Source organism: Nerophis lumbriciformis, linkage group LG05 (genome assembly GCF_033978685.3).
Source record: "Nerophis lumbriciformis linkage group LG05, RoL_Nlum_v2.1, whole genome shotgun sequence".
Lineage (NCBI taxonomy): Eukaryota > Metazoa > Chordata > Actinopteri > Syngnathiformes > Syngnathidae > Nerophis > Nerophis lumbriciformis.
The window spans coordinates 8,399,017-8,415,000 of NC_084552.2; the positions used below are offsets into that span (position 1 = coordinate 8,399,017).

Genomic DNA, 15,984 nt, shown 5'->3' on the forward strand with positions numbered 1-15,984 from the left:
GGTTATTTGCTCAAAATGTTGCATAGGTGATGTTTTACTCATCATCTTCAAGTCCCTTTCTGACAGTCACTTGAGGATGCGCCGTTTTGTGGGCGGTCTTATTTACGTGCCTCCACTTGGACAGCGTCTTTCTCCCCATCATCTTTGTTGTAGCGGTGTAGCGTGCAAGGACGGGAGTGGAAGAAGTGTCAAAATATATATATATTTAGATTTTTATTTTATTTAGATTTGTATTTATTGTTTTAATTGGTTTTACCCTTTTAAAATGTTTTAATCATATTTATTTTTATATTGGTTTTATATTTATTTATTTTTTGTTTTTATTCAGCCATTGGTGGAGCTAAGGATAATATTTGAATATTGTTTTTAATATTGTTGTGCAACACTTTGGAAACATTTTTTGTTGTTTAAATGTGCGGTCCAAATAAAGTGGATTGGATTGGATTGAAAAGATGGCGCTAACTGTTTTAATGACATTCACACTTTACTTCAATCAATAAAGGAGCAGCATCTCCTCATGCGTGGCTCACTAGTGCAACAACGACGCCCGAAATATGTCCCGTGACCGGAACTCTCAAATAACTAAAGTTCCTTGGGTGAATAATGTCAACTCACTACACCGGTATGTTTTAGTGCTTTCATGGTGAGTTTACTGACAGATATAAGTAAGAACTTTACACTACTTTATATTAGAAATGGCAACAGTGGAGGATGAATGTCACATAACAAGAAGATAGAGAAAAAGAAGAAGCTTATCGACTACGGTGTCGTCACAGACTACAAAGGCGGACTTGCGCAAATTTTCAGGACTTATGCAGATCCCAAAAACACATCAGCAGGTACCAGAAGGTAAGAAAAGTTGCTTTTGCATAATATTGTGAAACAAAACGCTAGATAATATGTCTGCTAATGGGTGCCATTTTGCGGTCCTTATACACACACCATAGTAATACTTGTATTTCTGACTACGGTAGCCGTAATGCGCCGACAATCCATCAAGCGGTGCAGATTCAAAGTCGTATTAAAATATTTTGACAGATTTGTGAGCGCCGTGTGGTAATGTTCTTTATTTTCAATGGAACATTTAAAGTTTTGGTGTTGTTTACCGGCATCATATTGCAGTCCACACGTAGCTCTTATGTGTGACTGCCATCTACTGGTCACCCTTATCATTACACCATGCACCAAACAAAATTGCTTCGAGGTCGGTAAGTTTCAGAAAAATTGTATGTAAATTTTCAAAAAACTTTCCGTTCTGTGTTCCCAATGAACAGACAAGAGGCTGTCTTTGTTGCACCAAGCAAAGGCTTGGAAAATTCCATTTTGTACGATGGGAGGAGACAGGAGGGGGTTATCTATTGTCATCCAAGACCTGCCCAGGCTGAAGCCAGGACCAGCCCAAGCCATCTTTTCCTTTTGTGTTAATGTGACCGAAAATAATTACTGTTTACATACTCCCCATTCCTTTGGAAGCAGATGTTGTGTAAACAGGGAGTGTCCAAATAAAGGAGGAGACGTAAACCTTTTTCGTCAGAGCGTGGGTGACACTGTAAGAGGTTACAGGTCGACACGTTTCTCCTCAATTGAGCAAAATTGAATTCTGCCTCTGTTTGATTCTTTGCTTCTTGTCTTGTTTAATAAATGTCATCAGTGTTTGAACCTGACTGTAAGCATAACCAGAATTATTCCGGGTTACAAGGCGCACTGTCGAGTTTTGAGAAAATGAAAGGAATTTTAGTGCGCCTTATAGTCCGAAAAATACGGTAACTTTTATTTCTTAAGTTTCTTACCAACTTCATAGAAGTCATCCAGAAACATCATTCTGCTCAATGTTTTTTTTTCTCTCTACAAGATGGCCAGTTAGAAGCTTTAAGGTTCCCAAACTGCAGGAGGCCAGCTAAGCCTCAGTCTGCAGTTGATTGGAAAGAGCAGCCATGCTTCCATCTGTTGAGAGGAAACCTTTGGAAGGCTCCTCACATCATTCACATGACAACAAACTGTCATGCAATATGCAAGCCACACATTTTTCTTTTGCGTGTTGGAATGTGCGCTTGTTTGCTTCGCAGGCTTTGAAAGTGGGATTTAAGCCAATTGCTTGTATTTCGTCACGTGACTTCTCCCTGGAAGGGAAAAGCAGCGGTGGTCAACCAAGCCAAGATGGCGCTTGTGCAAAAGAGGCTTAAATCCATCCATTTTCTACCGCTTTGGGGTGGCGGGGGGTGCAGGCACCTATCTCAGCTGCATTCGGGACAAGTCGCCACCTCATCGCAGGGCCAACACACAATAAAATTCCTTATTGTTCACTCCTACCCACTTCTCCAAAGTGGGCTGGCTCAGGGTGGAGGACAGAGTAAAACAACTTGCACTGAGCCTGGTCTATAAAATCCGCTACACCTCCCTGATACCCAAGTACATGTCAAACTACTTCCTTAACGTAAATGACCGCCATAACCACAACACCAGGGGGAGCTCCACTAACCACGTTAAACCCAGATTCCCATCTAACAAAGGTCTAAACTCATTCTCTTTCTATGCCACATCAATATGGAATGCACTCCCAACAGGTGTAAAAGAAAGGGCATCTCTATCCTCCTCCAAAACCGCACTAAAAGAACACCTCCAGGCAACTTCAACCCTTGACTAACACCCTCCCCCCACCACATCCCACCCCGCGGATTGTAAATAATGTAAATAATTCAATGTATATACTCTGATGATGAACTTGTGTGATGACTGTATTATGATGATAGTATATAGCTGTACCATGAATTGATTAACGTGGACCCCGACTTAAACAAGTTGAAAAACTTATTGGGGTGTTACCATTTAGTGGTCAATTGTAGGGAATATGTACTGTAGTGTGCAATCTACCAATAAAAGTTTCAATCAATCAATCAAAAAGGGGGCCTAAAATGCAAAACCAACTTTTCTTACCTATTGGTGCCTGTTTTTGTGTATTTGGGACCTGCATGAGTCCCGCAAATTTGAAATCAAACCACGGAGGCGTGGCAGAGATATTTATAAATCTTCCTCCATACTTTCTCCAAACTAGCCGTTTGAAATTTGCCCACTTTGTGGCATTATATATATATATATATATATATATATATATATATATATATATATACATATATAAATATATATACATATACATACATACACACACATACATATACATACGTACATACATATATACACAGACACATACATATATACACACACACACACACAGATTTGTGTGTGCGCTTGTGTGTAAAGAAGGAAAGAGTTGTTGTGACGGGGGAATATATCTTTATGTCTTGTTTATAAAGTTATTTGTCGACTTTCTCTAAACGAAAATAGCAGTGATATGAGTTAAGACAGATTTAAAGAGCGTACATTCTGATGCTTTTGGAGAGGGTTTGGCATGGACGCTTTCATTTTCAGTCTTAAAAGGGAACATTATCACCAGACCTATGTAAGCGTCAATATATACCTTGATGTTGCAGAAAAAAGACCATATATTTTTTTAACCGATTTCCGAACTCTAAATGGGTGAATTTTGGCGAATTAAACGCCTTTCTAATATTCGCTCTCGGAGCGATGACGTCACAACGTGGCGTCACATCGGGAAGCAATCCGGAATTTTCTCAAACACCGAGTCAAATCAGCTCTGTTATTTTCCGTTTTTTCGACTGTTTTCCGTACCTTGGAGACATCATGCCTCGTCGGTGTGTTGTCGGAGGGTGTAACAACACGAACAGGGACGGATTCAAGTTGCACCAGTGGCCCAAAGATGCCAAAGTGGCAAGAAATTGGACGTTTGTTCCGCACACTTTACCGACGAAAGCTATGCTACGACAGAGATGGCAAGAATGTGTGGATATCCTGCGACACTCAAAGCAGATGCATTTCCAACCATAAAGTCAAAGAAATCTGCCGCCAGACCCCCATTGAATCTGCCGGAGTGTGTGAGCAATTCAGGGACAAAGGACCTCGCTAGCACGGCAAGGAATGGCGGCAGTTTGTTCCCGCAGACGAGCGAGCTAAACCCCCTGGATGTCTTGGCTCACACCGTCCCTTATGCCACCAAAGATGATCAAGAGAAGAATATCGACCCTAGCTGACATCAACTCCAAAACTGGACAGATCAGCTTACAGGAAAAGACCGCGGATGAGGGTATGTCTACAGAATATATTAATTGATGAAAACTGGGCTGTCTGCACTCTCAAAGTGCATGTTGTTGCCAAATGTATTTCATATGCTGTAAACCTAGTTCATAGTTGTTAGTTTCCTTTAATGCCAAACAAACACATAGCAATCGTTGGTTAGAAGGCGATCGCCCAATTCGTCCTCGCTTTCTCCCGTGTCGTTTTCGTCGGTTTCGCTTGCATACGGTTCAAACCGATATGGCTCAATAGCTTCAGTTTCTTCTTCAATTTGGTTTTCGCTACCTGCCTCCACACTACAACCATCCGTTTCAATACATGCGTAATCTGTTGAATCGCTTAAGCCGCTGAAATCCGAGTTTGAATCCGAGCTAATGTCGCTATAGCTTGCTGTTCTTTCCGCCATGTTTGTTTGTGTTGGCTTCACTATGTGACGTCACAGGAAAATGGACGGGTGTATATAACGATGGTTAAAATCAGGCACTTTGAAGCTTTTTGTAGGGATATTACGTGATGGGTAAAATTTTGAAAAAAACTTCGAAAAATAAAATAAGCCACTGGGAACTGATTTTTAATGGTTTTTACCCTTCTGAAATTGTGATAATGTTCCCCTTTAAAGGGAACACAAACAGAAAAGTGGGTTACAAATGTGAGTGCAGAGCAACATTTACGCCAAAGCATGTTCAGACCACCAGGATGTAGATTCCATTCACAACGGGTCCAATGTAAAGAATTAAAGCTGGGCTGCACAGTAATTAGGTCACACATACATTGTGATGGCACAGAAGCAGCAACATATGCTCCTGCAGAGCAGCAAATATGAAAAGGCGGGTGTGATCACAAGGGAGAGAACAGACCATTGCAGAGCACACACATGCTTGGAAACTGATGCCAAATATCAGAAATAATTTTTAAAAAAAAGGCTTCATAACTTAGTGTGATGTCATCGTTAACGACGAGCTCCCTCAGAGCCACAATCCTTCTATTCACGTCACAGGCTTGGAACCAGTGCACACAGGAAGAACCAGAAAAGCCCTGACCTCAACCTCGTCAAACACCTTTGGAAACAAACAGAAGAAAGACGGTAAGCCACGCCCCTCTGGTCCAACACCAGCGACGTGTGATCTCACAGACCTTTGGCTGAGTGGACAATAGGAGAAATGTAAAGCGGCCCTCAGTCCCCCGTGCAACTCGGGGTTCACGCCACACATGACCCAGCGCTCACATGACCCAGCTGTCACGTCCGCCCCAATTCCTCGACCCACCATCAAAAATGTCAGGAAAATGGGAGTGACATAATAATTGTATCTTAGTTATCACAAAACTTTGTGTTGCCATGAGTTCACGGCGAGCAGACAAAAGCTGTCTTTGATCTTACCAAGCAAAAGGCTTGTAAAACTCCACTGTGTAGGATGGGAAGCGACATGCCGATCTTGTTTGATATTCCCACGCAGTGTCCAGTTAAATTGTGCGCTCTCGCATGTTTAATTCTTCGTCTCCTGCTCGGTTCACCTCTATTTTTTTCGACTCTTTGTGATGATAATTCTGCAGCCTCTGTATGTCTGAATACTGAAGAGTTGGTTTCTGGGTTCAACTCTATTTGTTTACAAACACTGGACACGATCGCGCCTTTCAAATGCCGCCGCGCTAAAGCCACGCCTCAGCCCTGGTTGAATGACGTCACTCGGGCTGCCAGGCGCGTATGTAGAAGAGCAGAGAGAAAATGGAAAAAAGACAGGCTGCATGTGTCCTTTGCCATTTTTAAAGAAAGCCTGTTTTCCTTTCAGATGACTGTAAAAGCAGAAATGAATATACATCTATCTCAGATTATATCTTCTAACTGTAACAACCCCAGAGTTCTGTTTAAAACTATTAACACTGTCATTGATGCTCCCAAATCTGTTGGTTTTGATGCTTCTTTTGAATTCTGTGAAAATTGTCTCCATTTTTTCACTGACAAAATTGTGTCAATTAGAGCCAGTCTATCTCAGCCTTCATATGACCCTTCTGTTCCCCTGCATTTCGCTTCTGTTTTCCATCAGTTTGAGCCGGTGTCCTTTTCTTTTTTAAGTGACACAGTTAGTCATATGAAGCCCTCTGGTTCTCCTGCAGATGCCCTCCCACCTCGCCTGTTTAAGGAGGTCCTTGCTACTATTGGATCAAGTGTCCTTAACATTATCAATAGTAGCCTCTCTTCTGGAATAGTTCCAGTAGAGTTTAAACATGCAGTGGTACCACCTCTACTTAAAAAACCCAGCCTCGACCCCTCTCTCCTCTCTAACCTCAGACCTATCTCTAATCTTCCATACATTTCCAAAATATTAGAGAAGGTTGTCTACAGTCAGTTGTTGCCCTTCTTAGAGGATAATGGTATCACTGAGCTGTTCCAGTCCGGTTTTAAAGCCCTCCACAGCACAGAGTCAGCGCTTCTAAAAGTTTTTAACGATATCCTCCTGTCCACTGATTCTGGTAAATATGTTGTCCTGGTGCTTTTAGATCTGTCTGCTGCGTTCCACACCGTCGACCACGCCACCTTAATCACTCGTCTTGAGAACTGTGTGGGCATTAAGGGCGCCGCCCTCAACTGGTTCCGGTCGTACCTAACCGACAGGAGTTTTTGTGTAAAAGTAGACAGTTTTATGTCGTCCACAGCTCCTTTACCACATGGGGTCCCCCAGGGCTCAATCCTTGCCCCAATTTTATTTGCGCTTTACCTTCTCCCCCTTGGTTCTATTTTTAGGAAGTACAGTATTGCATTTCATTTTTACGCCGATGATTGCCAGATTTATTTTCCCATGGCACAAAATAACACGGTTCAACATCTTATTGACTGCCTGCACGACATCAAAGTCTGGCTTTCAGCTAACTTCCTGAGCCTAAATGAAGACAAAACAGAAGTTATGTTGTTCGGTCCAAGTCGCTCTCCCTCCCCCAACGTTGACCTCGGCACTCTGACCCCGTATCTCAGCGACTGTGTCACAAACCTGGGGGTAAAGTTTGACTCAGATTTTAAATTCGAAAAACAAATCAGCAGCGTCATTCAAAAAAGCTTTTATCAATTACGCCAAATAGCGAAAGTGAAACCGCTTCTATCAAGTCATGATCTTGAGAAATTAATCCACGCCTTTATCTCGACTCGTCTTGATTACTGTAATGCCCTGTATGTTGGCATTAGCCAGGCCTCCCTCGCCCGCCTGCAGCTCGTGCAGAACTCTGCTGCTCGTCTGCTAACACAGACCCGCAGACGTGAGCACATCACCCCTATTTTAGCGTCCCTTCACTGGCTCCCTGTGCGTTACCGAATACATTTTAAACTCCTTTTATTTGTTTTTAAATGTCTAAACAACCTCGCGCCAACCTATCTCTCCGACCTCCTTCAGCCTTACTGCCCCACCCGATCCTTAAGATCAGCCGATCAGCTGCTGTTGACGGTCCCTGACACAAGGCTGAAGCTTAGAGGTGACAGAGCTTTCGCCGTTGCTGCTCCCAAGCTCTGGAACGACCTACCCCTGAGTGTTAGACAAGCCTCCTCTCTTCCTGTTTTTAAATCTCTCTTAAAAACATACTTTTATTCCATGGCTTTTAACACTGAGTGATATCCATCCTGCAATGGCGCCCCATAATACACCTGCTGTGAACCTGTTTTTGTGTTTTTATGTTTTTATTTATTCTATTTTAATTATTTATTTTTTATCGTGTTCTGTTTGTGTTGTGTTGTGTTTGCTCGGTACTCGTTTTATCTTTTAACCTGTTCATTGTACAGCACTTTGGCTACCCCTGTGGTAAATTTTAAATGTGCTTTATAAATAAAGTTGATTTGATTTGATTTGATGAGGGTGTCAGTTTCTTTGATCTATTGTAATCCACAAGAAGATCTTATCTTGACGCGAGATCTACAAAGCGGAGAGGAAGCAGGACCTGACGTAAGCTCCAGGCATCTTTTCTTTGAACTGTTTTATGACAGAGGGCAATAGCTGTTTACGACCCCCCTTCCTTAGAAACAGCTGTAGCCATGTACTAAGGGAAAGTCCAAATAAAGGAGGAGGCATGCAACTTTTCATCAGAGTGTGGTGGAAGACTGCACAAAGAGTTCAGCCCAGACGTTTCTCCTCAATGAGCTAAATTGAATTCTGTCTCTGTTTAATTCCTTGCTTCTTGTCTGTTTAATAGATGTCATCAGTGTTTGAACCTGACATCGAGCATGTGGAAAGAATTTACGATCGTTATGATTTTTCACCACAAGGGGAAAATGTGTCAAAATCAGTAGCCATGAGTACATCATTGGGATTAGAATGTTCCGGTCTACATAGACCCTGGGAAAAAAAAAGATCTGATTCTGATGTGCATTTTCATGCATCACATCTTAAATCGGAATACTATACTTTGACATGCGCAAAACCTAACACAAACGGAAAGGTGTGTTAATATTTGTGCTGTGGCGCCACCCTTTGGACGAGTACGCTCACTGCAAGCGCTGAAGAAGCATTGGACTTCCACTAACAAACATGGCTTTGTGCATTTCTGCTTGTCCGACGTTATCACAGTATTTATCTTTCCTTCCGTTCGCTACTTTTGTTTTACCTCTCTTTTTGAAACGCAGCTGTTCTGTGCTTTTTATGTTGTGATTATGTACGGGTTGTGTCTTCATGTTACGACATTGTGTGTATGTGTTTCAGGCTAGCAGTTAGCTCTTGGAGCAGCTGTAATGTGACTAAAACAGCTCGTTGAGGCGACAACGAAATTCAACAAAGCAATTTTTGTAAGGCCTAAAAAAAATATTTGTGCTATGGCGCCACCTTTTGGACAAGAGTCCGCTTACTGCAGGTGCTGAAGAAGCATTAGACTTCCACTGTAAACAAACATGTCTTTGTGGATTTCTGCTTGTCCGACGTTATCACAGTATTTATCTTTTTTTCCTTCTGATCACTACTTTTGTTTTACCTCTCTTTTTGAAACGGAGCTGTTCTGTGCTTTTTATGTTGTGATTATGTACGGGTTGCGTGTTCATGTTACGACATTGTACGTATGTGTTTCAGGCTAGCAGTTAGCACTTGGAGCAGCTGTAATGTGACTAAAACAGCTCGTTAAGACGACAACGAAATTTAACAAAGCAATTTTTGTAAGACCTAAAAAAAATATTTGTGCTATGGCGCCACCTTTTGGACAAGAGTCCGCTTACTGCAGGTGCTGAAGAAGCATTAGACTTCCACTGTAAACAAACATGTCTTTGTGGATTTCTGCTTGTCCGACGTTATCACACTATTTATCTTTTTTTCCTTCTGATCACTACTTTTGTTTTACCTCTCTTTTTGAAACGGAGCTGTTCTGTGCTTTTTATGTTGTGATTATGTACGGGTTGCGTGTTCATGTTACGACATTGTACGTATGTGTTTCAGGCTAGCAGTTAGCACTTGGAGCAGCTGTAATGTGACTAAAACAGCTCGTTAAGACGACAACGAAATTTAACAAAGCAATTTTTGTAAGGCCTAAAAAAAATATTTGTGCTATGGCGCCACCTTTTGGACAAGAGTCCGCTTACTGCAGGTGCTGAAGAAGCATTAGACTTCCACTGTAAACAAACATGTCTTTGTGCATTTCTGCTTGTCCGAGTTATCACAGTATTTATCTTTTTTTCCTTCTGTTCACTACTTTTGTTTTACCTCTCTTTTTGAAACGGAGCTGTTCTGTGCTTTTTATGTTGTGATTATGTACGGGTTGCGCGTTCATGTTACGACATTGTGTGTATGTGTTTCAAGCTAGCAGTTAACACTTGGAGCAGCTGTAATGTGACTAATACAGCTCGTTAAGACGACAACGAAATTTAACAAAGCAATTTTTGTAAGGCCTAAAAAAAATATTTGTGCTATGGCGCCACCTTTTGGACAAGAGTCCGCTTACTGCAGGTGCTGAAGAAGCATTAGACTTCCACTGTAAACAAACATGTCTTTGTGCATTTCTGCTTGTCCGACGTTATCACAGTATTTATCTTTTTTTCCTTCTGTTCACTACTTTTGTTTTACCTCTCTTTTTGAAATGGAGCTGTTCTGTGCTTTTTATGTTTTGATTATGTACGGGTTGCACGTTCATGTTACGACATTGTGTGTATGTGTTTCAGGCTAGCAGTTAGCACTTGTAAGGCCTAAAAAAAAAAATTTGTGCTATGGCGCCACCTTTTGGACAAGTCCGCTTACTGCAGGTGCTGAAGGAGCATTAAACTTCCACTCTAAACAAACACGGCTTTGTGCATTTCTGCTTGTCCGACGTTATCAGAAAGAATATCTTGCCTTCCGTTCACTACTTTTGTTTTACCTCTCTTTTTGAACCAGAGCTGTTCTGTGCTTTTTTAATGTTGTGATACTTCTGTAGACAACAGCAAGACAATTGCTCCGTTGTGAGATTATTACATTTAGGCCCCATTTCATTACTAAAATATGAAGGAGAGACGTGATGTTTAGAAAAAAAACTGGGCCAAATAAGGTCACAATGAGAGCCAACACACACGTCAGGCAGTTTTGTGTGTTGGTGTGATACAGTGAGTCAAACAAGAAAGTCTTCCACATGCCGACTTGGCAGACTGAGAGACAGATGGTTGGACTGTGCTGCAGTCGTATCGCTGCAGGCAAAGATGCCTCGCTGTCTAAAAGTACTCAAATCTGGAACGTGAACATTGAGACAAAGTCAACTCCATCATATTGCTAGTTCATACGCTAACTCCTTGAAATGGACTCGTTTGACTTAGTCAATGCTAATATTGCGCAATAAATCCCGGCATAAATGCAATGTAAACGTAAACGTAAATGACCGCCATAACCACAACACCAGGGGGAGCTCCAATAACCACGTTAAACCCAGATTCCCATCTAACAAAGGTCTTAACTCATTCTCTTTCTATGCCACATCAATGTGGAATGCACTCCCAACAGGTGTAAAAGAAAGGGCATCTCTATCCTCCTTCAAAACCGCACTAAAAGAACACCTCCAGGCAACTACAACCCTTGACTAACACCCTCCCCCCTCCATATCCCACCTCCCCGGATTGTAAATAATGTAAATAATTTAATGTATATACTCTGATGATGAACTTGTGTGATGACTGTATTATGATGATAGTATGTATTTGTATCATGAATTGATTAAACAAGTTGAAAAACTTATTCAGGTGTTACCATTTAGTGGTCAATTGTACGGAATATGTACTTCACTGTGCAATCTACTAATAAAAGTCTCAATCAATCAATCAATCAATGTCTTCATGAACGGATGAAACATTCCTGGCGCCCTCTATGGGTTGTGCTTTGCAATAGAACACGCCGAATACACACGTACTGAAATGTGTTTCATAATTAGACAAAAGGTCAGTGTCCTCGTTTCTGCCAACCAGCTGGTGTGCTCTTCTCTGTCCTTTAAAGGGGAACATTATCACCAGACCTATGTAAGCGTCAATATGTACCTTGATGTTGCAGAAAAAAGACCATATATTTTTTTAACCGATTTCCGAACTCTAAATGGGTGAATTTTGGCGAATTAAACGCCTTTCTAATATTTGCTCTCGGAGCGATGACGTCGGGAAGCAATCCGCCATTTTCTCAAACACCGAGTCAAATCAGCTCTGTTATTTTCCGTTTTTTCGACTGTTTTCCGTACCTTGGAGACATCATGCCTCGTCGGTGTGCTGTCGGAGGGTGTAACAACACCAACAGGGACGGATTCAAGTTGCACCAGTGGCCCAAAGATGCCAAAGTGGCAAGAAATTGGACGTTTGTTCCGCACACTTTACCGACGAAAGCTATGCTACGACAGAGATGGCAAGAATGTGTGGATATCCTGCGACACTCAAAGCAGATGCATTTCCAACCATAAAGTCAAAGAAAACTGCCGCCAGACCCCCATTGAATCTGCCGGAGTGTGTGAGCAATTCAGGGACAAAGGACCTCGCTAGCACGGCAAGCAATGGCGGCAGTTTGTTCCCGCAGACGAGCGAGCTAAACCCCCTGGATGTCTTGGCTCACACCGTCCCGAAGATGATCAAGAGAAGAATATCGACCCTAGCTTCCCTGGCCTGCTGACATCAACTCCAAAACTGGACAGATCAGCTTTCAGGAAAAGAGGGTATGTCTACAGAATATATTAATTGATGAAAATTGGGCTGTCTGCACTCTCAAAGTGCATGTTGTTGCCAAATGTATTTCATATGCTGTAAACCTAGTTCATAGTTGTTAGTTTCCTTTAATGCCAAACAAACACATACCAATCGTTGGTTAGAAGGCGATCGCCCAATTCGTCCTCGCTTTCTCCCGTGTCGCTGGCTGTCGTGTCGTTTTCGTCGGTTTCGCTTGCATACGGTTCAAACCGATATGGCTCAATAGCTTCAGTTTCTTCTTCAATTTGGTTTTCGCTACCTGCCTCCACACTACAACCATCCGTTTCAATACATGCGTAATCTGTTGAATCGCTTAAGCCGCTGAAATCCGAGTCTGAATCCGAGCTAATGTCGCTATAGCTTGCTGTTCTTTCCGCCATGTTTGTTTGTGTTGGCTTCACTATGTGACGTCACAGGAAAATGGACGGGTGTATATAACGATGGTTAAAATCAGGCACTTTGAAGCTTCTTTTTAGGGATATTGCGTGATGGGTAACATTTTGAAAAAAACTTTGAAAAATCTAATAAGCCACTGGGAACTGATTTTTAATGGTTTTAACAATTCTGAAATTGTGATAATGTTCCCCTTTAAGTCAGTGTTTTTCAACCTTTTTTGAGCCAAGGCACATATTTTGCGTTGAAAAAATGCGGAGGCACACCACCAGCAGAATTTATTAAAAAACGAAACTCAGTTGAAAGTTGTTAGCTGTTTTCCTGTGTGTAGTGTTTTAATTCTTGTCTTGCGCTCCTATTTTGGTGGCTTTTTCTCTTTTTTGGGTATTTTCCTGGTGCAGTTTCATGTCTTTGAGCGATATTCCCCTCATCTACTTTGTTTTAGCAATCAAGAATATTTCAGTTGTTTTTATCCTTCTTTGTGGGGACATTGTTGATTGTCACGTCATGTTCGGATGTACTTTGTGGACACCGTCTTTGCTCCACAGTAAGTCTTTGCTGTCGTCCAGCATTCTGTTTTTGTTTACTTTGTAGCCAGTTCAGTTTAGTTTGGTTCTGCATAGACTTCCCTAAGCTTCAATGCCTTTTCTTAGTGTTTATTTTTGGTTTAAGCATTAGACACCTTTTTACCTGCACCCTGCCTCATATCAACGCTAGAACCCAACATTGATTAAACGTTGTCAAAAAGCATGTTGTTTCAATGTTGTATTTGTGTTGTAGAATATTGGTTGGGAAATGACCACATTTCATTGTCAAATCAATGTCACAACCTGACATTGAATAAACGTGGTAAATAAGATGTTGTTTCAACCTTGTACTTGAGTTGCTGGACATCATTCAACAGGTTCTCAACGTTGTTTCAATGTCTGAGACGTTATATAATGAGTGTAAAGTTAAATGTTAGCATCATGCTTTATCATTAAGTGTATTTAGCCTACATTCTTTCAGCTGCATTGTTAAAACACTGGTTGGTTGTTCTAGAAACTGTCAAAATGTTTTTGTGTGCGTCGTATTCCAAACAACATACTGAAAGGTCAACGCTCTCACACTTCAAGTCAAAATGAAGTCAACGCGGCAAGTCGTGACCAAGATGGTGAAATAATACATCATAGTTGAGAATGTACACACACAATACACACAATGTACACACACAGTACACACGATGTCCTGTTGCCAGGTGACTTGCACATTACACAAAATGACCAAAGACTAAATGTAAACATGTCAATCATCTGCTTCTGACACAGCAGATTAACGTCTGACACGCTCAAGTAAAAAGGCTCATTAAAAATAGTTGGAAGTGACTGCATCGTGCAGTACATGCAATATATGCAATATATGCAATACATGCAATATATGCAATATATGCAGTACATGCAATATATGCAGGACATGCAGTACATACAATACACACAGTACATACAATACATGCAGTACATGCAATACATGCAGTACATGCAATATATGCAATATATGCAATACATGCAATACATGCAGTAAATGAAGTACATGCAGTACATGCAGTGCAGTACACGCAATACATGCAGTACATGCAATATATGCAATACATGCGGTAAATGAAGTACATGCAGTACACGCAATACATGCAGTACACGCAATACATGCAGTACACGCAATACATGCAGTACATGCAATATATGCAATACATGCAGTACATGCAGTGTAGTACACGCAATACATGCAGTACACGCAGTACACGCAATACATGCGATACACGCAGTACATGCAATATATGCAGTAAATTAAGTACATGCAGTACATGCAATACACGCAATACATGCAATACATGCAGTACACGCATTACACACAATACATGCAGTACATGCAATATATGCAATACACGTAGTACATGCAAGGAAGGAATACACGTAGTACATGCAATATATGCAATACATGCAATACACGCAATACAAGCAGTACATGAAATATATGCAATACACGTAGTAGATGCAATATATGTAATACATGCAGTAAATTAAGTACATGCAGTACACGCACAGTAAATGCAGTACATGCAATATATGCAATACACGTAGTACATGCAATATATGCAATACATGTAGTACATGCAGTACATGCAATACACGCAATACATGCAGTACATGCAATATACGTAGTAGATGCAATATATACAATACATGCAGTAAATTAAGTACATGCAGTATACACGCACAGTAAATGCAGTACATGCAGTACACGTAGTACACTCTTCAACACACGTGTGTGTGTGTGTGTGTGTGTGTGTGTGTGTGAGCAGGAAGTAGTGAAGTGTTGTCACGCTGCAAACTTTGAGCAGGTGAAGGTGTTCCCTGACAGAGAAAAAGAAAAAGGCAGTCGGAGGTTCTTACCCACAACGCCGAGGAGAAGAAGCCGGGAGAAGACTGCGTGGACGCGGACTGTCTCCATGCTCCCCGCGGGGCTGCTGACTGCTGACTGACACCAAAACGACGCAAAATCTTGTTGCTTTTTTTCCACGACAAAAGAGTGAAAAAAAAGACGCTGCAGGTGACACCGACCAAGGTGTGCTCGCTGCCCGCTAAGGAGACGCTCCTGCTCGGCTTCTTCTTCTTCTTCTTCCTCTTCGGCTGAGGAGCGCCGACGTCTGGATGAAGAAAATGATGATGATGATGATGAGGAGGAGGAGGACTGTGTGGACGAACCGACGTCTGGCAACCCGGGGATGACGTGACGCCTGATGAATGATGATCTGACTCCAGGGATTTGGATGTCTCCGTGTGCGCGTGCGCATGCGTGTATTTATCTCCATAATCACTAAGCTCCTAGCTGTTGCATGCATAACTGGACATGTTGTCTTCTTCTTTAGCTGGAAGGAACCTACTTGTACATCTTCACCCACTTGAAGAACAGGAAGGAACCTACTTGTATATCTTCACCCACTTACAGAACAGGAAGGAACCTACTTGTATATCTTCACTCACTTACAGAACAGGAAGGAACCTACTTGTATATCTTCACCCACTTACAGAACAGGAAGGAACCTACTTGTACATCTTCACCCACTTACAGAACAGGAAGGAACCTACTTGTACATCTTCACCCACTTACAGAACAGGAAGGAACCTACTTGTATATATTCACCCACTTACAGAACAGGAAGGAACCTACTTGTACATCTTCACCCACTTACAGAACAGGAAGGAACCTACTTGTATATCTTCACCCACTTACAGAACAGGAAGGAACCTACTTGTATATATTCA

At 41.7% G+C, this 15,984-nt stretch overlaps 1 protein-coding gene across 5 annotated transcripts in view; it reads right to left on the minus strand.

Moving 5' to 3' along the window:
• ptprz1b (protein tyrosine phosphatase receptor type Z1b) overlaps positions 1 to 15,436 on the minus strand; it is a 186,972-nt gene extending 171,536 nt beyond the window's left edge. For all 5 annotated transcript variants that reach the window (XM_072913141.1, XM_061961324.1, XM_061961325.1 and 2 more), the window contains exon 1: positions 15,112 to 15,436. In XM_072913141.1, coding sequence (XP_072769242.1) covers positions 15,112 to 15,169 — 58 coding nt within the window. In that variant the 5' untranslated portion in view covers positions 15,170 to 15,436. The remainder of the gene's footprint in view (positions 1 to 15,111) is intronic.
• Positions 15,437 to 15,984: the final 548 nt, after the last annotated feature.